The 22,498-nt window shown below is 46.7% G+C and overlaps 1 protein-coding gene and 1 long non-coding RNA gene across 2 annotated transcripts in view; one reads left to right on the forward strand and one right to left on the reverse strand.

Moving 5' to 3' along the window:
* LOC134932951 (sodium-coupled monocarboxylate transporter 1-like) overlaps positions 1–22,498 on the forward strand; it is a 168,688-nt gene that overhangs the window by 59,107 nt on the left and 87,083 nt on the right. Inside the window, exons 7-8 of the mRNA XM_063927828.1 lie at positions 6,218–6,347; positions 17,805–17,893. Of these exons, the coding sequence (XP_063783898.1) occupies positions 6,218–6,347; positions 17,805–17,893 (219 nt within the window). The remainder of the gene's footprint in view (positions 1–6,217; positions 6,348–17,804; positions 17,894–22,498) is intronic.
* Positions 1–22,498, reverse strand: part of LOC134932952 (uncharacterized) — an 88,354-nt gene that overhangs the window by 6,597 nt on the left and 59,259 nt on the right. The gene's annotated exons all lie outside the window — the stretch shown is intronic.

A 22,498-nucleotide genomic window follows, 5' to 3' on the forward strand; every position in this document is an offset into this window, starting at 1 on the left:
TCTGTTTAAATGGCAGATGGTGGTTAAAAATCTATTACCCTATTCTGACCATATGGTGGACATCAGCCAGGAACCCTGGTCTAATCCAGGGAAGAAATTCCAACGGTCTAAACGGACCTTGGCTCGCTATCCTCTCCCTGCAGAGTAATGTAACAAGTGGGAAAATCCACCACCGGTTGATTCTTATGTCACCCGCCTAGTGGTGTCATCAACTCTGCCTGTCACCACTGTCACTTCACTGAAGGAACCGACAGATAAGCATGTGGAGGGATGACTGAAATCTATTTACTCCCTTACAGGTGCTGTACATAGACCCACTATTGCAGCCTCTTGGGCTGCAAAAGGTATTGAAGCTTGGGTTCAGGCATCAGAGGAAGAGCTGCCCGAGGATGTATCTGACAATGCCAGACAATACCTGTCTCACATTACCATCGCTGCCTATTACATTCAGGAGGCGTCCTCTGAGGCGGGTGTGTTGGCAGCCAAAACGTCGACTACGTCTGTCCTGGCTCGCCGTATTCTGTGGTTGAGGTCATGGAAGGTGGACCTAGACTCCAAAATGATCTTGGAGGTACTCCCCTTTAACCACTAAACTGACGATTATTTCGCCAAAAACCACTCCGAAATTGTCAGGGTTTTTTATGAGTGAATTAGATGAAGAACATGAATTTAACCCTATCAAAAATGATTTTGGTTAAAAAAATATATAATAATAATATTTTTTTTATTTTTCTAAAATCTTTTACCAAACATCGAAACATCGATCGGGAACATCGCGACCAGCAGAACATCGGAAACATCGCGACCATCGTGGCTTTCATTTTGAAAGCCCGGACAGCCTCGAGGCACACAGGGGGTCTTGGGGGAGTTAATTTACACTTCCCCAGTGGCTGCTATTGTCTGCAGTCACTGAAGGGGGGGTCCTGCTGTGCTGACTAATCAGCAGTGATTGGCAGCACGGCAATCAGTAGGGGAGAGTGCAGGGAGGCAGAGGGACCTTTTCCGGTCTCTCTGACAGCAGCAGTGGAGGGAAGTTTCCCTTCCTTGCCGCTGCTAACACAGTTTATCTGACTGGTCGCATCCTGTGCGACCAGGTCAGATAAAGCACTTGCAGGCATACCCGCATCTGATGCGACCATGCCAGCCAAGTGGTTAAGGAGGACATTTTATTTGGGGAAGACCTTAATAAAATTGTGTCTGAGTTAGCAGCTGCTAAAGACTGCTTTTCTCCCAAATACTAATCCTTCGGCACAGAAGGCTAAAGGTACCGCTTTTCGTTCCTTTCAGCCTCAAGGAAAAGCAATAGGTCAGGCATACCCGAGACAGTCTTGTGCTCCCAAAACCACAAAGCCCAAGGCTAAACAATCCTAGGCAGCCCGTCAGCCTGCTCCTAAACAAGACAAGCCTGTCGCGTGACGGGGCGGGCCTCCCCGGGGGACTCCAGGGTGGGAGGCCGACTTCTGCAGTTCACCCAGGTCTGGTTAAAGACCACTTCAGATGCATGGGTGTGGGAAGTTGTCTCTCACGGGTATGCAGTCTCATTCAAGATCCGTTAAAGGCGCAAGCTCTGCAAAAGGTTGTAAGTTCCCTCCTGAATAATACAGGAGAGGTAGTGCCAGTACCTCTGTCCCACAGAGGCAGAGGTTACTACTCAATCCTGTTTCTAGTTCTGAAAGCCAATGGGTCTTTCCGGCCTATACTCAACTTCAAATCACTGAACAAGTTTGTGAGAGTGTTCAAGTTCCGTATGGAAACATTGAGCTGAATTGTACTGGCTATGGAACCCAGAGACTATATGGTATCCCTGGAAATACAGGATGCGTACCTGAATATACCCATTGCCATGTCGCATCAGCAGTATCTGTGGTTTGCTATTGGCGACCTCCACTATCAGGTCCAGGCTCTGCCATTTGGACTGGCTACGACTCCTTGGATCTTCACCAAAGTCATGGGTGTAATGACGGGCAATCTCCGTCACCAGGGAGTCAGGATACTGCTATATCTGGATGACTTGCTGATCCTGGCAAAATCCCATGATGTCCTCCTCAGTCATCTGCAACTGATGGTAAGCTTCCTACAAGCCCACAGGTGGCTCATCAATTGGAAGAAATCCTCGCTGGTCCCAGCTCAGAGCATGGTGCACCTGGGGGCACTCCTGGACATACACAGCCAGCGACTGTTACTGTCTACAGAAAAAGTCCTGAAGCTTCAGGACAGGCTAAGATGCTTCCTTTCTCATCCCAGAGTGTCCATAAACTCGGCAATGCAAGTACATGGCCCGATGGTGTCGGCATTCGACGTGGTAGAGTATGCTCAATTTCATTCCTGCCCTCTGCAGAGGTTAAGTCTTTCCAAGTGGGACGGCCTACCTCATTGGCTCAGATCTCACATGATCACTTTGACTTCGGAGGTTCGTCTGTCACTGACCAGGTGGCTATAGGACCAGCAATTGAGCAGGGGCCATCCCTTCTGGATCCCCGACTGGGTCCTGCTGACTACGGATGCCAGTCTGAGGGGATGTGGAGCAACACTCTTTCAGGGTTGATGGACCAAGGAGGAATCACTCCTCCCAATAAACATTCTGGAGTTGCGGGCGGTGTTCAATGAATTGACTCTCGCCCTGCCTATGGTACAGAACAGGCCGGTTCAAGTACGGTCAGACAATGCCACCAGGGGGGCATACATAAACCATCAAGGCGGCACTCGAAGCCGCATGGCTATGATGGAAGTGTCAAAAATCCTTTGTTGGGCGGAATGCCATCTGCCAGCAATATCGGCAGTGTTCATTTCGGGCATCCTAAACTGGGAAGCAGACTTCCTCAGTCACCAGGATGTGCTCGCCGGAAAGTGGAGTCTTCATCCGTAAGTCTTTCAACTCGTAGTGGACAAGTGGGGCCTACCAGATGTAGACCTGATGGCGATGGCGTCTCGACGCAATCACAAGGTTCTGGTCTTCGGATCAAGGACCAGGGGTCCTCAAGCAGCATTCGCGGAGGCACTAGCAATTCCATGGAACTTTCGGCTGCCTTACGTGTTTTCTCCAGTGCCACTCCTGCCCAATCTCCTGCGGAAGTTAAAACAAGAAGGAGGAATACTACTTCTAGTCGCTCCAGCGTGGCCCAGACGGCATTGGTTCTCAGACCTGCAGGGTCTATCGACAGAGCGCCCCCTTCTACTTCCTCAGCGCCCAGACCTCCTCGTACAGGGCCCTTGTCTTTATCCGGACCTGGCCAGACTGGCTTTGTCCTTTCATCCACCCTTTCTGATATTTCATCGTGACCGGGAATTCTAAGAACTCGCCCAGGTTATTTACCTAAGGTCGTGTCATCTTTTCACCTTAACCAAGAGATTGTGGTTCTGGTCCTTATCTCTTTTGATTTGTCTTCCAAAGAGCGGTCTTTGGATGTGGTAAGGTCTCTCCGTATATATGAGGAGCGGACTGCCTCTATCAGGAGGTCAGATTCCTTTCTTGTCTTGTTTGTTTTTCACAAACGTGGGTGGCTGCGAATAAGCAAACCTTGGCCAGATGGATTAGAATGGTGATTGCTCAAGCTTATGCGCAGGCTGGACTCCCAGCTCCTGCTGCTATTTAAGCCCATTCTACTGGTCTGTTGGACCTTCTTGGGCGGCCCGCCGTGGCGCGTCCGCAGAACAATTGTACAAGGGGACTACGTGGTCCTCTGTGAACACGTTTATTGGGTTCTATGTCTTTGATACTTCTGCCTCCCAGGATGCTTCCTTTGGACATCGGGTTCTCATACCCGCTAAGGTGCGTCCCCTCCTTTGAGGAACTGCTTTAGGACATCCCCGATATTTTCCTGTGGAACACAATGTACCCTGCTGCAGAAAAGGAGAGTTATGGTAGACTTACCATGGTTAACTCTCTTTCTGCGAGGTACATTGGGTTCCACAGGGCGCCCACCCTGATGCATCTAGCTTCTATGGGTTTGTATAGCCTCTGGTCCCTTCTCCTGTAGTGAGAATGTGGTTCTATGTGACTAATATCTGTCTTCTCTCTTGCCTGCTCCTGCATTTGACTGGTTAACGAAACTGAGCTCCACTGCCTGGAGGCGGGGTTTATAGAGTAGGCCCCAATGCATCCTGGGACAGTCTAAAGCTTTAGCCTGTTGGTGCCTCTGGTTTAAGATCCGCTCTACACCCCAGTGTTTCCCTGTGGAACGCAATGTACCTCGCAGAAAGAGAGTTAACAATGGTAAGTCTACCATAACTCTCCTTTTCACTCTCTACTTCATCTTTCTCCATGCTTTGGTAAATGTGAAAAAATTGACAGTTACCCATATCTTTTAGTACTAAAAATCTATTTACTATTCCTTTTCACAGTTAACAGTACCTACTCACACTAACGCTGTGTTGTATCTGAGTTTAGGATGGGCTTTTTGCTAACCATTACCTGTGGGATATTTGCTCTGTGCATTAGGGGCCCTTCCCACCCAGAGCATAGTCTCTGTACAGTACAGTTCATATGTAGGACAGTCGGGTGGCACTAGATATCCTGGCTGTCGGGATCCCGGCACTCAGCATACCGGCAACTATTTTCCCTCTTGGGGTGTCCACGACACCCCTGGAGGAAGAATAAATAGCGTGGCGAGTGCAGCGAGCCCGCATGGGGCTCTTTTGCGCTCACCAGCTGCAGGCATTCCGGCGGTCGGGATCCCGGTGCTGGTATGTTGGTCGCCGGGATCCCGACAGCCGGGCAAGCGTAGTAGACCCGGACAATCATATCACTTTTTTCCAGCTTCTACTGCTTGCTTGAGAATATTATATAATTTTTTTGTTTCTTAAATAAATTTGCAACTTACTCCTATTAATAAGATCTTTACCCTGCTCCAAATAGTATCTTAAAGCCCTGTAGCTAATATTGGGGGTCATTCCGACCCGATCACTTGCTGCAGTTTATCGCAGCACAGCGATCGGGTCGGAACTGCGCATGCGCCGGTGCCGCAGTGCGCCGGTGTATGCCGGACGGCCGAAGGCCGTCGTTCCCTATCAAGTGCCTCTGCCTGATTGACAGGCAGAGGCGGTCGCTGGGTGGGAGGGGTCGGCACAGCGGCGTTTGGCCGCCGTTATGGGGGCGCGGTCCGGCCAACGCAGGCGTGGCTGGACCTTTAGCACAGCTACGATCAACTCGTAATGACCCCCATTAACCAATAATGTTGGGTGGCAAAAAAACAATAATGCTTACATAGGTTGATAGAGATGGAAATGGGGGCGATTCAATTGTTTTCCCCTGCGGCTACCACTAGGGAGCGCAAAACGGAGCAATTCAATTGTTGCTCTGTTTAGACACCCGTTAGCCATGGGGGCGACATTTCTTCTCGCAGCCTCCCTTACTGGAGTTTGGATGCCCAAAGCAGGACTTTAGATGGGCTTAGTCTTTTTACACAGCTATAACCTGTCTGTTACGGTGTGGCATGCACGATATTCATAGGCGACCAAAAACAATTGAAGTCTGACTAATTGTTTGGTCATCCTAACATCTCGTTTAGATTAAAAATATATACGCCAAAACAATTAAATCGCCCCCAACCACTGGCTTATCTATAACAGGTGCAAGGTGTGCGGTGCACAGGGGTCCCTGGGTGCAGGGGGCGCACAAACACAGCCCACCATGCTTTCATTTAATTATACGTACCTCTCTGAAAATGGCCGCCACTGCACAATAGAGATGTCCCCGGGAACGTGGCGTGGCCAACATGTTCCCGGAGACCTGCACATGCGCAGTACAATCTGGCATATTGCCAGAGTCTGCTGCGCCGCCGGAGAGGAGTGGGCTCAGTCAGAGACTGCACATGACCCCCTCCTCTCTTAAAACGCCTCTGCCCCATTTCACTATTATGCAATAATAGCTATATAATACACAAAAGTATAATTCTTGTATATATATAATATGTGTACGTGATATGAGTTTTTATGTGATCACATTGTTTGTTAGAGAAAAGTATGTGTCTGCAGGAATAATGCAGTCTATAGTGAAAATGATTACAGATATTAGAAGGCACCTCAGCAATTTGTGATCTCTAGAAAAGCACTCAGCCTGCGCCCTAAGCCCTCATATAGACAGGGACTATGATACAGCAGATGTAAAATTGCAGCAGGGGATAATATATGCACTATACTGTTTAATCAATTCTCCTAGGTTGTTACTGTGCCAGTGGTTGTCTTACTGTTTTCTTTATTTCCTATTTGCCATTTTTAGGTCTTTGTACATGAACCTGATAGGATTATGGGCTATCTTGACATGTGCTGTGCTCTCGGGTCTCATACTCTTCTCAAGATATAAGGATTGTGACCCATGGACTGCAAAGAGAGTGTCTGCTCCTGACCAGGTACTTGATAAAACTAAAGTTCACAAGAATGTTCCCAGGAAGCATAGCTGCCAAGGGGAAGGGAGTGTAGCTGCTACAGGGCCATCTTATTGTATAGGAACACTGGGCATCAGAATGGCTATCAGAATGCTGATTGGTATGTAGATGGCTCGAGCTGGCAGTCATTCACTGTGTGAAAGCATGTGGAGAGACCGCACAGGACTGCAGGGGGGTTAATTTATGATTTATGTTTTTTTTATTATTTATTTCATGAGAATGGGTGGGTAGGGGCCAAGGGCATAGCTACCATAGGTGCAGAAGATGCGGTTGCTATGGGGCCTGAGCTGTCTCTGGGGCCTGGCACCCTTCCCCTGCACCTAGTTATGGAGCCCTGCTGGCAGCTATTACCTAAGAAGTGTGCTCTCCCAGCTGGCTCTGCTTCTCCTGAGTCCTAACTAATGCTTAGAGGAGGCGTGGCTCAGTCTGCAGGGACATCCCTGGACCACGGCCACTCCTCCTCCCAGCGGGAGGGGGGGGGGGGGGTGGCGAGAATCTTTAAGTAGTCGGGGGTAGGGGATCTTTAATTCACAAGGGGGGGGGGAGGGTGCCTACTGCAGTTAGGTGGGGGACTGGGGGGCCTGACTGACTAGGCCCTAATTCGTATAGCTACGCCCCTGGTAGGGGCCCCAGTTAATTGCTTTGCCCAGGGCCGACAATGGTGTTAAAATGTCCCGGAGTTGCAAACCAAGTTATTTGCTGTTTCTTCACTTCTGTATACAGTTATGTTTTTTATTATCTTTGCTTAATCAATAAACTGCTTTTGTAATTTATATAATAGCCACATTAGGCTATTTAGGATGTTTAATTAGCTTGGATTGCTTTGTTAAATGCAATATAAACATGGCCACATTTGCTGACTTTTGAAAAAGCATTTCAGGGAGATTGTGAAAGTAACAGCATTCCGTGCGGCTGTGTACTGCTACATCTGAAAGGCGTGTCATAAAAATGACTTACATCCAAACGTAAATGAGCCCCAAAGCAGTTATTAAGAGCTACTTGTTGATGAAAGGACACTGATACTTCTCAGGACTTTCTCATATATTGTGTTTTACAAGAGGTTCCATATAAGTGGGGACGAGAAACCTTATTTAAAAATTCATGTAGGGATAATTGTGCTGTATTATAACCAATGTAAGGAAATAGCACTAATGATCCCATATGAATGTATATATCCCTGATTTCTTTTTTTCCCTCCAAGAATATATCAGCTACATAATGGGGATAAGGTGCAATTGGGGAGATTGCTAGACTCTTCAGGGAGTCGGGGAGATTGCTACTATGACAGGGAGTCTCCCTGACAATCAGGGAGCGTTGGCAAGTATGAGGCATGCATTTATCCTAAAGCAATCTGATATGGACAGTCCATTATTATTTAGATATCTGTACCAAAATGTTATCATGAACAGAAAGAAGTTTTGGATCCGCACTAACCAAAAACAAATAATATTAAGGATATGTGAAGACCAATATTAGGACTGTTATAATCAATATGAAAGTGTTTTATTGGCGGTGCTCCCAGATGTTTTGAAGGCTAGACTACAGTTAAGGTTAGAGAAACAACGACAATTAAACTCTTTTTGGGAGCACTCATTTAAAAAATAATTATCAGCACATTGGCTAAAGTTGGCGTTAAAAAAACTTGAGTACCTGTTTAACAAATGAGCTTCAAGTTAAAATATTTTGGTGAAAATCTGAGTTTATAAGTTTATAGAGTTCCAGAAAATTAAATTGTTGGGAGGAATCCTATACTCACTGCATGATCAGGATGCTGTGTAGATGTAACGTCTGTGCCAATCAACAGTATGTATAAAGATAGTGTAGATAAATAGGAGTGAATCCACAGTTAATTGTCTCCTGAGATAATGCCCACGGCACCTGGTATTCCCAGGTGGTCTCCCGTCCAAGTACTGACCAGGCCTTTCCTGCTCAGGGGTGTATTCAATATCTGTCGGATCTTTTCCAACTAAAGGATCCGACAGGTCAGTATTCAATGCCGTGCCAAACCCGACAGGTTTGGCCCGTTACCAACAATGGCTAACTGACTTTCTTTAAAGTCGGATTAACATTGTCGGAAATGGGGCTAAAACTTGTCGGGTTTGGCCACGCTTCCAACAGCTAACGTAGATTCCGACAATCCACGTGGTTTCCGACAAATCAGGAGTTCCCAACTTGTCGTAAAAAAACAGCCGGCATTGAATAGGTCGGAACCCTTTCTGACCTAAACCGGTCGAAAGCTGCCGTCTTTCCGACAAGACGGCAGCTTCCGACAATAATTGATTACACTCCTTAGCTTCCGAGATCTGACAAGATCGAGCGTATTCAGGAGACCATCAACTGTGGATTCCCTAATCCTTTGAACACTCCTCTTTATCTACACTATAACATAATCCAAACACACATCATTATATTCAACTGTATTCTTTAATTATTTTTTCAGATGAATGCTACCAAAAAGAGTATCATGCCAGTACATTCTTCTACCTTACCCAGTGTTGATGTCTCTTTTTCTCATGTGTGCTTTACAAACTGCCCACTAGCACTAACATAATCCTGCCCTGGGACTAAAGGAGTCCACATGGGGGGTCATTCCGGAAAGTCGTCGGTGCCCAGCGATCGCCTCTGAGACAGAGGCGGTCGCTGGGTGGGAGGGGGCTGAACGGCGGCATTAAGCCGCCGTTTAGTAGGTGCGGTCCGGCCAACGCAGCGTGGCTGGACCGTTGGGGGGGCGTGGCACGGCGGCTGCGTGACGTATCACATCACCGCAGCGGCCAGGAGCTGCGCTGGCCGGGAGTTATTCCACAGATACAAAGGCATCGCCGCTGTGCGATGCTTTTGTATTTGTGTGTGGGGGCCCGGCACTGACATGCGGGGCGGACTAGCCCTGTGTTGGGCGTCCCCCCGCATGTCTGAGTTTACAATCGTAGCTGTGCTAAATTTAGCACAGCTACGATCAACTCGGAATGACCCCCATAATGACTAGACATATGATGGGGTACCCAAAAGAAACAGGAATTAATGATTAATGAATTATTTGTACATTTTTTCCATTGCTCAAAACATTTTTTAAACACCTCCTTATTGACGCCTTTTAGTACTTTTGTTGTTTTTCGTTTCCCACCTTTAATATCAGCAAAACGTTTTCCTTTGAGGTCTCTTTTCATCTGAGGAAATAAATCAAAGTTGCACGGGGCGAGATTGGGTGAATACAGTGGGTGAGGCAAACGGGTCATATCATTTTTGGTTAAAAGTTGCTTAACACTGCGCTGTGCGGGCAGTTGTGTTGTCATGATAGAAGAACCAGTCACCTGTTCTCCACAAATCTGGACGTTTTTCCTCAAATCATGACGCAACCTTTTCAAAACTTCCAAATAAAAACTTTGGTTGACAGTTTGACCCTGGGGTACACATTCTGAGTGCACAATCCCTCTCACATCCAGGACACAAATGAGCATTGTTTTAACATTTGACTTCACTAAACATAGGTGAAAGAGTGAATAACTCGCTGGAAAAACAAACAATCACTGCAGTCAAATGCTACCTTCCCCAGCAACGTCAGCACTCAGCGGGGATAATAGCTCAGAAGGATTGTGCAAACATTCACCTAGCGGCGGAAGCCCGTACTACAAGCTTCTCGCCCTCTAGGACACGATTCCTGTTTCTTTTGGGTACCCCCTCGTATAATATAATTATTGTTATATAGCTCAGCATATTCCTTTGTGCTTGTGCAGTTACAGTATATACCATGAGTGGCAGCATCTTTCAGTTAATATGGTATGGGCTCTCAGCAGGGACGTGCGGTGAGCTAAATAGTTCAGGAGGCACTGGCTAGCACCAGAGCCAGATTTACATGCAATATATGAGCCAAAGCGTACATCTGGGCATTACACACAGTTGCGGCACTGCCTCACCTGCCATAGACTTTTTACTCCAGAGTGTTGGCTATAAAAATGATTAGAATAATGCAAAGAAGATATTTCAAACAAATTCTTTGTGTTTTTCATATACTCTATACCAGGCTTTCCCAACCACGGTCCTCAAGGCACACTAACAGTGCATGTTTTAGTGATATCCAGGCTTCAGCACAGGTGACTTAATTAGTAGCTCAGTTATTTTGAGTTAACCATCTGTGCTGCAGCCTGGATATCACTAAAACCTGCACTGTTGGTGTGCCTTGAGGACTGTGGTTGGGAAAGCCTGCTCTATACCATAGGTTCTCAAACTCGGTCCTCAGGACCCCACACAGTGCATGTTTTGCAGGTCTCCTCACAAAATCACAAGTGAACTAATTAGTTCCACCTGTGGACATTTTAAAAAGTTTCAGTGAGTAATTAATACACCTGTGCACATGCTGGGTTACCTGCAAAACATGCACTGTGTGGGGTCCTGAGGACCGAGTTTGAGAACCACTGCTCTATACAGTCAAAACTCTGGCACAAACGTTAGTATGACAGGAAAGGCTCTGCCTCACCCCACCGCAAGTCACTGGCTTTCAGCATGCTGTAAATAGGTCGGAGGACTCAGGTAACCCGTTTACACTGCCCCTTAATGCGGGTCCTACCCGTGACCAACCCTGCTCGCTACGCGACCCTTTTCCATTGAGCAAAAACCCGGGTTGATGCGCGTTCATGTGCAGAAACTAGTGATGAGCGCCTGAAATTTTTCGGGTTTTGTGTTTTGGTTTTGGGTTCGGTTCCGCGGCCGTGTTTTGGGTTCGACCGCGTTTTGGCAAAACCTCACCGAATTTTTTTTGTCGGATTCGGGTGTGTTTTGGATTCGGGTGTTTTTTTCAAAAAACCCTAAAAAACAGCTTAAATCATAGAATTTGGGGGTCATTTTGATCCCATATTATTATTAACCTCAAAAACCATAATTTCCACTCATTTTCAGTCTATTCTGAATACCTCACACCTCACAATATTATTTTTAGTCCTAAAATTTGCACCGAGGTCGCTGGATGACTAAGCTAAGCGACCCTAGTGGCCGACACAAACACCTGGCCCATCTAGGAGTGGCACTGCAGTGTCACGCAGGATGTCCCTTCCAAAAAACCCTCCCCAAACAGCACATGACGCAAAGAAAAAAAGAGGCGCAATGAGGTAGCTGTGTGAGTAAGATTAGCGACCGTAGTGGCCGACACAAACACCGGGCCCATTTAGGAGTGGCACTGCAGTGTCACGCAGGATGTCCCTTCCAAAAAACCCTCCCCAAACAGCACATGACGCAAAGAAAAAAAGAGGCGCAATGAGGTAGCTGACTGTGTGAGTAAGATAAGCGACCCTAGTGGCCGACACAAACACCGGGCCCATTTAGGAGTGGCACTGCAGTGTCACGCAGGATGTCCCTTCCAAAAAACCCTCCCCAAACAGCACATGACGCAAAGAAAAAAAGAGGCGCAATGAGGTAGCTGACTGTGTGAGTAAGATAAGCGACCCTAGTGGCCGACACAAACACCGGGCCCATTTAGGAGTGGCACTGCAGTGTCACGCAGGATGTCCCTTCCAAAAAACCCTCCCCAAACAGCACATGACGCAAAGAAAAATAAAAGAAAAAAGAGGTGCAAGATGGAATTGTCCTTGGGCCCTCCCACCCACCCTTATGTTGTATAAACAAAACAGGACATGCACACTTTAACCAACCCATCATTTCAGTGACAGGGTCTGCCACACGACTGTGACTGATATGACGGGTTGGTTTGGACCCCCACCAAAAAAGAAGCAATTAATCTCTCCTTGCACAAACTGGCTCTACAGAGGCAAGATGTCCACCTCATCATCATCCTCCGATATATCACCGTGTACATCCCCCTCCTCACAGATTATCAATTCGTCCCCACTGGAATCCACCATCTCAGCTCCCTGTGTACTTTGTGGAGGCAATTGCTGCTGGTCAATGTCTCCGCGGAGGAATTGATTATAATTCATTTTAATGAACATCATCTTCTCCACATTTTCTGGATGTAACCTCGTACGCCGATTGCTGACAAGGTGAGCGGCGGCACTAAACACTCTTTCGGAGTACACACTTGTGGGAGGGCAACTTAGGTAGAATAAAGCCAGTTTGTGCAATGGCCTCCAAATTGCCTCTTTTTCCTGCCAGTATAAGTATGGACTGTGTGACGTGCCTACTTGGATGCGGTCACTCATATAATCCTCCACCATTCTTTCAATGGTGAGAGAATCATATGCAGTGACAGTAGACGACATGTCCGTAATCGTTGTCAGGTCCTTCAGTCCGGACCAGATGTCAGCATCAGCAGTCGCTCCAGACTGCCCTGCATCACCGCCAGCGGGTGGGCTCGGAATTCTGAGCCTTTTCCTCGCACCCCCAGTTGCGGGAGAATGTGAAGGAGGAGATGTTGACAGGTCGCGTTCCGCTTGACTTGACAATTTTCTCACCAGCAGGTCTTTCAACCCCAGCAGACTTGTGTCTGCCGGAAAGAGAGATCCAAGGTAGGCTTTAAATCTAGGATCGAGCATGGTGGCCAAAATGTAGTGCTCTGATTTCAACAGATTGACCACCCGTGAATCCTTGTTAAGCGAATTAAGGGCTCCATCCACAAGTCCCACATGCCTAGCGGAATCGCTCCGTGTTAGCTCCTCCTTCAATGTCTCCAGCTTCTTCTGCAAAAGCCTGATGAGGGGAATGACCTGACTCAGGCTGGCAGTGTCTGAACTGACTTCACGTGTGGCAAGTTCAAAGGGCAGCAGAACCTTGCACAACGTTGAAATCATTCTCCACTGCGCTTGAGACAGGTGCATTCCACCTCCTATATCGTGCTCAATTGTATAGGCTTGAATGGCCTTTTGCTGCTCCTCCAACCTCTGAAGCATATAGAGGGTTGAATTCCACCTCGTTACCACTTCTTGCTTCAGATGATGGCAGGGCAGGTTCAGTAGTTTTTGGTGGTGCTCCAGTCTTCTGTACATGGTGCCTGTACGCCGAAAGTGTCCCGCAATTCTTCTGGCCACCGACAGCATCTCTTGCACGCCCCTGTCGTTTTTTAAATAATTCTGCACCACCAAATTCAAGGTATGTGCAAAACATGGGACGTGCTGGAATTTGCCCATATTTAATGCACACACAATATTGCTGGCGTTGTCCGATGCCACAAATCCACAGGAGAGTCCAATTGGGGTAAGCCATTCCGCGATGATCTTCCTCAGTTGCCGTAAGAGGTTTTCAGCTGTGTGCGTATTCTGGAAGGCGGTGATACAAAGCGTAGCCTGCCTAGGAAAGAGTTGGCGTTTGCGAGATGCTGCTACTGGTGCCGCCGCTGCTGTTCTTGCGGCGGGAGTCCATACATCTACCCAGTGGGCTGTCACAGTCATATAGTCCTGACCCTGCCCTGCTCCACTTGTCCACATGTCCGTGGTTAAGTGGACATTGGGTACAGCTGCATTTTTTAGGACACTGGTGACTCTTTTTCTGAGGTCTGTGTAAATTTTCGGTATCGCCTGCCTAGAGAAATGGAACCTAGATGGTATTTGGTATTTGGTACCGGGGACACAGTACCTCCAACAAGTCTCTAGTTGGCTCTGCAGTAATGATGGATACCGGAACCACGTTTCTCACCACCCAGGATGCCAAGGCCTCAGTTATCCGCTTTGCAGTAGGATGACTGCTGTGATATTTCATCTTCCTCGCAAAGGACTGTTGGACAGTCAATTGCTTGGTGGAAGTAGTAAAAGTGGTCTTACGACTTCCCCTCTGGGATGACCATCGACTCCCAGCAGCAACAACAGCAGCGCCAGCAGCAGTAGGCGTTACACGCAAGGATGCATCGGAGGAATCCCAGGCAGGAGAGGACTCGTCAGAATTGCCAGTGACATGGCCTGCAGGACTATTGGCATTCCTGGGGAAGGAGGAAATTGACACTGAGGGAGTTGGTGGGGTGGTTTGCGTGAGCTTGGTTACAAGAGGAAGGGATTTACTGGTCAGTGGACTGCTTCCGCTGTCACCCAAAGTTTTTGAACTTGTCACTGACTTATTATGAATGCGCTGCAGGTGACGTATAAGGGAGGATGTTCCGAGGTGGTTAACGTCCTTACCCCTACTTATTACAGCTTGACAAAGGGAACACACGGCTTGACACCTGTTGTCCGCATTTCTGTTGAAATACCTCCACACCGAAGAGCTGATTTTTTTGGTATTTTCACCAGGCATGTCAACGGCCATATTCCTCCCACGGACAACAGGTGTCTCCCCTTAAACAAACCACCTCACCATCAGAATCCTCCTGGTCAATTTCCTCCCCAGCGCCAGCAACACCCATATCCTCCTCATCCTGGTGTACTTCAACACTGACATCTTCAATCTGACTATCAGGAACTGGACTGCGGGTGCTCCTTCCAGCACTTGCAGGGGGCGTGCAAATGGTGGAAGGCGCATGCTCTTCATGTCCAGTGTTGGGAAGGTCAGGCATCGCAACCGACACAATTGGACTCTCCTTGTGGATTTGGGATTTCGAAGAACGCACAGTTCTTTGCGGTGCTACTGCTTTTGCCAGCTTGAGTCTTTTCATTTTTCTAGCGAGAGGCTGAGTGCCTCCATCCTCATGTGAAGCTGAACCACTAGCCATGAACATAGGCCAGGGCCTCAGCCGTTCCTTGCCACTCCGTGTGGTAAATGGCATATTGGCAAGTTTACGCTTCTCCTCCGACAATTTTATTTTAGGTTTTGGAGTTCTTTTTTTACTGATATTTGGTGTTTTGGATTTGACATGCTCTGTACTATGACATTGGGCATCGGCCTTGGCAGACGACGTTGCTGGCATTTCATCGTCTCGGCCATGACTAGTGGCAGCAGCTTCAGCACGAGGTGGAAGTGGATCTTGATCTTTCCCTAATTTTGGAACCTCAACATTTTTGTTCTCCATATTTTAATAGGCACAACTAAAAGGCACCTCAGGTAAACAATGGAGATGGATGGATACTAGTATACAATTATGGACGGACTGCCGAGTGCCGACACAGAGGTAGCTACAGCCGTGGACTACCGTACTGTACTGTGTCTGCTGCTAATATAGACTGGTTGATAAAGAGATGTAGTAGTATGTATAAGTATAAAGAAGAAAGAAAAAAAAACCACGGGTAGGTGGTATACAATTATGGACGGACTGCCGAGTGCCGACACAGAGGTAGCTACAGCCGTGGACTACCGTACTGTACTGTGTCTGCTGCTAATATAGACTGGTTGATAAAGAGATGTAGTAGTATGTATAAGTATAAAGAAGAAAGAAAAAAAAACCACGGGTAGGTGGTATACAATTATGGACGGACTGCCGAGTGCCGACACAGAGGTAGCTACAGCCGTGAACTACCGTACTGTACTGTGTCTGCTGCTAATATAGACTGGTTGATAAAGAGATGTAGTAGTATGTATAAGTATAAAGAAGAAAGAAAAAAAAACCACGGGTAGGTGGTATACAATTATGGACGGACTGCCGAGTGCCGACACAGAGGTAGCTACAGCCGTGAACTACCGTACTGTACTGTGTCTGCTGCTAATATAGACTGGTTGATAAAGAGATGTAGTAGTATGTATGTATAAAGAAGAAAGAAAAAAAAACCTCGGGTAGGTGGTATACAATTATGGATGGACTGCCGAGTGCCGACACAGAGGTAGCTACAGCCGTGAACTACCGTACTGTACTGTGTCTGCTGCTAATATAGACTGGTTGATAAAGAGATGTAGTAGTAGTATGTATGTATAAAGAAGAAAGAAAAAAAAACCTCGGGTAGGTGGTATACAATTATGGACGGACTGCCGAGTGCCGACACAGAGGTAGCTACAGCCGTGAACTACCGTACTGTACTGTGTCTGCTGCTAATATAGACTGGTTGATAAAGAGATGTAGTAGTATGTATGTATAAAGAAGAAAGAAAAAAAAACCTTGGGTAGGTGGTATACAATTATGGACGGACTGCCGAGTGCCGACACAGAGGTAGCTACAGCCGTGAACTACCGTACTGTACTGTGTCTGCTGCTAATATAGACTGGTTGATAAAGAGATGTAGTAGTATGTATGTATAAAGAAGAAAGAAAAAAAAACCACGGGTAGGTGGTATACAATTATGGACGGACTGCCGAGTGCCGACACAGAGGTAGCTACAGCCGTGGACTACCGTACTGTACTGTGTCTGCTGCTAATATAGACTGGTTGATAAAGAGATGTAGTAGTATGTATGTATAAAGAAGAAAGAAAAAAAAACCACGGGTAGGTGGTATACAATTATGGATGGACTGCCGAGTGCCGACACAGAGGTAGCTACAGCCGTGAACTACCGTACTGTGTCTGCTGCGACTGGATGATAAATAATGATATAAAAAATATATATATATCACTACTGCAGCCGGACAGGTATATATTATATAATGACGGACCTGCTGGACACTGTCTGTCAGCAGAATGAGTTTTTTATAGAATAAAAAAAAAAACACCACACAAGTGAAGTCACACGACGAGTGTTTAACTTTTTCAGGCAATCACAATATAGTATACTACTAACTATACTGGTGGTCAGTGTGGTCAGGTCACTGGTCAGTCACACTGGCAGTGGCACTCCTGCAGCAAAAGTGTGCACTGTTTAATTTTAATATAATATGTACTCCTGGCTCCTGCTATAACCTATAACTGGCACTGCAGTGCTCCCCAGTCTCCCCCACAATTATAAGCTGTGTGAGCTGAGCACAGTCAGATATATATACATAGATGATGCAGCACACTGGGCTGAGCAGTGCACACAGATATGGTATGTGACTGAGTCACTGTGTGTATCGTTTTTTTCAGGCAGAGAACGGATATATTAAATAAAACTGCACTGTCTGGTGGTCACTGTGGTCAGTCACTAGTAAACTCTGCACTCTCTACACTTCTACAGTACTCCTAAGCTCCAGTAAATCAGGTCAATCTCTCTCTCTCTCTCTCTCTTCTAATCTAAATGGAGAGGACGCCAGCCACGTCCTCTCCCTATCAATCTCAATGCACGTGTGAAAATGGCGGCGACGCGCGGCTCCTTATATAGAATCCGAGTCTCGCGAGAATCCGACAGCGTCATGATGACGTTCGGGCGCGCTCGGGTTAACCGAGCAAGGCGGGAGGATCCGAGTCTGCTCGGACCCGTGAAAAAAACCATGAAGTTCGGGCGGGTTCGGATTCAGAGAAACCGAACCCGCTCATCTCTAGCAGAAACCAGGATTTTTAAAGGCAGTGGAAAGGGGTATAAGAAATGTGTATACTATACACTGTATAACATTGATCAGGCTCACTTTGCAGTGCCTAGAACATTATATTTGGGTCTAAAATTAGTGGTACAGTGCTATTCCTGATATTCACACATTTTGCCTTTGAGTAGTCTCCTCTGAATCTGTGCATGTTATAGTCTTGTCTGACACCTTACAACCTGCATATTATTACAGCTCATGCCATACTTAGTGCTGGATATTCTCCAAAACTATCCAGGAGTTCCCGGCCTGTTTGTAGCCTGTGCTTACAGTGGCACTTTAAGGTAAATCATTTATATTTTAAGATATATGCATCATACATTAATTACTTATCATAGGAAGTGTATATCTTTGTGTACCGAGCTGACTGTTCAAGTAATTTTATGTTTTACAATGTTTCTCTTACGTCCTAGAGGATGCTGGGGTCCACATTAGTACCATGGGGTATAGACGGGTCCACCAGGAGCCATTGGCACTTTAAGAGTTTGAGTGTGGGCTGGCTCCTCCCTCTAAGCCCCTCCTACCAGACTCAGTTTAGAAAATGTGCCCGGAGGAGACGGTCACACCTAGGGGAGCTCTATTGAGCTTTTCTAGTTAAAGTTATTTTTCGAGTTTATTTTTTTACAGGAGGCTGTTGGCAATGGCCTGCCTACAACGAGGGACTAAGGGGGGGAGCAGTGTCCGCCCTGCGGGGTTTGAGCCACTGTCTCCGCTTACTGGTCACTGAGCTGAGGGGTTGGATTGTTCTCCGCCACAGGGGACCGCTTGCCCCAGCAGCATGCCGCCAACCCCTTACAGTGCTGAAGAGGGTTGAGTGTGACACCTACCCCCCTAGCAAGCGGGGAGCCGGTGTGAAGATGGCGGCAACGGGGAGGGAGCGCAGTATTAACTGCGCTCCTATGAAGGTTCAGAGGCACATGGTGCGGTGCTGTGAGGGGTGCCCCCACACTGGTCATCAAGTCTGTCGGGGTCCGCGGATCTCAGCCAGCAAGTTTTACCTCAGGCCAGTATAATTCCTGAAGAGCGGGAATACACCGCCATTAAGGGGGCGGAGCTTCTCCTCAGAGCAGACCCAGCAGCGTTCCAGCGCCATTTTCCTGCCTGCACAGCGCTGGATGGAAGAACAGGTCCCTCCACAGCAACTTCAGCTATCAGTACATGGTACCAGGGGGTTGTATAAGGGATGGGAGGCTGTAAAATGACTGTGTCTCCTATTAAAAGACACAGTCTGCGCTGACAAGGGGTCTCCCTTTGCTGAAAGCGCTGTGTGTGGGTTGGCTCCGATCTCTGTGTCTCTCTTGTGTTTCTTGGGGGGGGGGGATACTCTGTCTGCCCTCACCTGTGTGTGTGTGTGTGTGTGTGTGTGTGTGTGTGTGTGTGTGTGTGTGTGTGTGTGTGTGTGTGTGTGTTGACAATGCTAAATTCCTATGTCGTATAAACAACCCTTATGAAGCTAAGAACACTGTACGCTGTTTACTTAAGAAATACCGTAATGGTACGCTATTTGCGTAACGATCGCTCAGCCGTAGGCGAGACGCTCAAGCGTCACGTTCGCTCACGGCCCAGCGATCACAGGACACGTTAATGGTTATGTCTAGGGGAAAGATTCGCTATGGCGTAGCATACACTCGAGACCACGAGGAGGTCACCAGCGATGCAGACGCTCACAACACTATACCTTGATATTAAACCTTATACCGACGAAACACACAGAATACCTTTAATGTGAGTACAGGGTGTAAATGCAACTTTGTGTAGCCTGACTACCTACAAAGCTGTTTGAGCGTCACCGACGCTCAAGTGAACACTTAACACTATAGTAAATACACAGATACTGTTTTAGGGTTCCGAAGCCTATTATCTGTATTATATCTAGTATACTTGTAAAAGAGTAACACAGTACAAATGATACACTACAATATAACAAAGACTTCCTAACCAAACACCTAACTAAGGGATAAACTACAATACTATCCTGGCCTAACACAATACAATACAATACTATAAAGTTTAGTCTAGGGGAGTTACGAGAGAAAAGAGAAAATAGAGAGAGAGAGATAGACACAGAGGGAGAGAGAGGAATTGGCTCACAGAAAGACAATGATTACGGAGAGAACTTACGCACAAAGGGTATGATCGCCTGCGCCTCGATATCCAGCTCCCGATTATCAGCAGATAACCGTTGATGAGAGAGTGAGAGCTGGATGTGGTCGGCCTGCCTATTTATGCCCCACACACAATGCAATCTCCTGGTCCTACAATCCTTCAGTTTATTGGACACAGGAATTCGGCCCTGTACTGTAACCAAAGGTCATAGGTTGATTCATACAGGTGGGCTGTGCTGAGTTTAAACGGCTCAGGTGGGTGGGAAACTGGGTTTCCCGCCGCATACCTGAGTATGGGTAAATAATAGAAATGGACATAAACTTCTTATGTTCATAACTATTCGCACGAGCGATTAATACGCTCCAAACCAACACCGGAATATTGCTAATTAAATACTCTTCCGATGGGTACCAAATACTGCTGTATGACTCCTGTTAGACCCTTCGTACAATACAAAGAGGGATTCCTCCGCTCAGGGACATTCTATCTAAACCAAACTTACAGAAACTATTGAGGGGAACATGATCTATAAACGACATTAATTGTGAACTTTTGTAACGAATGAGTCGCACGCTACGATCACATAAACTCTACCGTAAATGCGCATACTGCGCGTGCGAGTGCACGCTATTGCGGGTATGCGCTTCCACGGGAGAGCGTACGCATGCGCAGCACGGACCAGTGTGCGGTGAAAATATGGCAGTGTGCATTGAGACATTTTTCTGACTTCGACAGTCCACCCTTTGGCAGTCAATAATAACTGCCACAAAATATTTAAGGAGAAAAATGTAAGTCAGGGGTTAATTGATTTCCATGGTGGGGAAAGGAGGAAGAATGGAGTAGGTGTGAAGAGAGTATGACCTAGTGAGAAAGCAGGAGCATGTGTGTATGAGTCCATGTTTGGGGGGGTCATGTATCATCGTGCCGTACGTGTGGTAAATCAAGCTTCGAGGTATTGCGAAGTATACATTTGAATTCCTTCTTATCCTGTGGTACAGGTCTGTGGATGGGCTGTCAAACTCTACCGAGCTCATTTCGGCTGTGGTTGTAACACAATGGGGATGCACATTTTAGTTGATGATACATGAATTGGGGGGGGTATGTGGTTGCTGCTATCTGTGCCTGTATTCCCTATCGACTATGTGTGTTATTACCTGAGGGTTGCAGAGATGAAGATAAAGAACACTTACGAAAAATGCAATGATATTCTATGTCAGGTTAATGTACGTTCGTCGATTGAGGTCTTGATTGGTGTCGTTTGATTGCAGTCTTCTTCTTTGTGCTTTTGCTCATAAATCGTGAGTAAAGCAAACAACGTCCATGGATTTACAAAAAAATGTTGGGCTAGCGTGATTTTAAAGTTCCTAGGGAAACTGGGGTACCCATGGCATTGTCCATAAAATCTTGTATATCAGGTCGTCTGCTCTTCTTCTTTCCATCTTTCCGTTGTCGGCCCCTTGGCTCATCAGGTCCTTCGTCTACGTGGGTCTTTGTACCTCGGAGGAAAACATAGAAATGGGTGAAAGACGGACCGTATACTCATTACATCATTACGTCATGGTTTCTAGCATTGGGTCATAAATCAAATCCAGGTTAATTACAGTTTCCTCACTCCTCAAGCTCATCACTTTCGTACTTTGTTTACACCTCATTAAAGCCTGCCCGCATCTAAATATCGATCCAATAGATATAACGACACCCAAAATGCATAGGAGAAACTTTCCAACATCCATTATGACTCCTTGAGCCCAGTCTCCTAAACCGGAGAACCAATTTCGCGGGTTCAACCATGACACCCAACCAGTCAGCTCATTACCTACAGCAGCAAGGGTGAGATTGTGTTTCCGACGAAATTCCCACTTTAATTGCAGAATATCGTCCATCTTTTGGTCTATGACCTCTACCGGATCCTCGGTGTTATTTGTGATATATGTGCAACACTTTATACCGTACTGTGTTGCCAATGTAACACAATATCCGCCTGTTACTGCTGTAAGGTAATTAAGAACCATCCTATGCTGAACTAGTTCTGTTTTATACGCTTGAAGTTCTCTTCCAGTGTATCTAAACGTGTCATCATACATTTCAGTGATATTATCTAACAAATTGGCGAGTGCGGAAATGTATTTATAATTCATCACACCTCGAGCGGTACGAGTGAAATCTAACGCTACCAGAACCTGAATCCCGGTGGATTCATGGATAAGATCAGAGGCCGGATGCTCTAACCTTTCTGACAGTTGTCTTTTAACTCGGTGTTCGTAGTGAGTGTGAGTATAAGGAGCTTGGGCACCACGGTGTATGTCCTTCATTTTGTCATGTGTTACAGTCATCACTTCAGGCAATACTTTTCCAATATAACACAATCCTTCAGAGTTTGGGGCAAGCCACTTGTACGCCTTTCTCCCGCATATGAAATATGCATCATCGGGGAGAACATAAGGGACGGAGAAGGACATGACCATGTTACAAACCTTCCAGGTGAAATCTCCTGACCCTAATTCTTCCATCTGCCTAATGCACGTATCGGTCTGTACGATATGTGCACAGTATCCTGGTGATACCTCTCCAACTCTAGTAATCCTATTTCCTAAGGTATACCTATACCGGAAAGATTTTCCTCTACTGGCTATGTGGCGTACAAGCTCTGTATCTGTAGGCATTCTATCTGCTCTGTGTGAAAAGGTCATGGTAAGGTTGCTCCATGACACTTCCCAATTTCCCGGTTTTCTGGGATTGGAGATGTTAAAACATATGAGGGACCTATCCACATGGTATTGGTG

Source organism: Pseudophryne corroboree, chromosome 6 (genome assembly GCF_028390025.1).
Source record: "Pseudophryne corroboree isolate aPseCor3 chromosome 6, aPseCor3.hap2, whole genome shotgun sequence".
Taxonomy (NCBI): Eukaryota; Metazoa; Chordata; class Amphibia; order Anura; family Myobatrachidae; genus Pseudophryne; species Pseudophryne corroboree.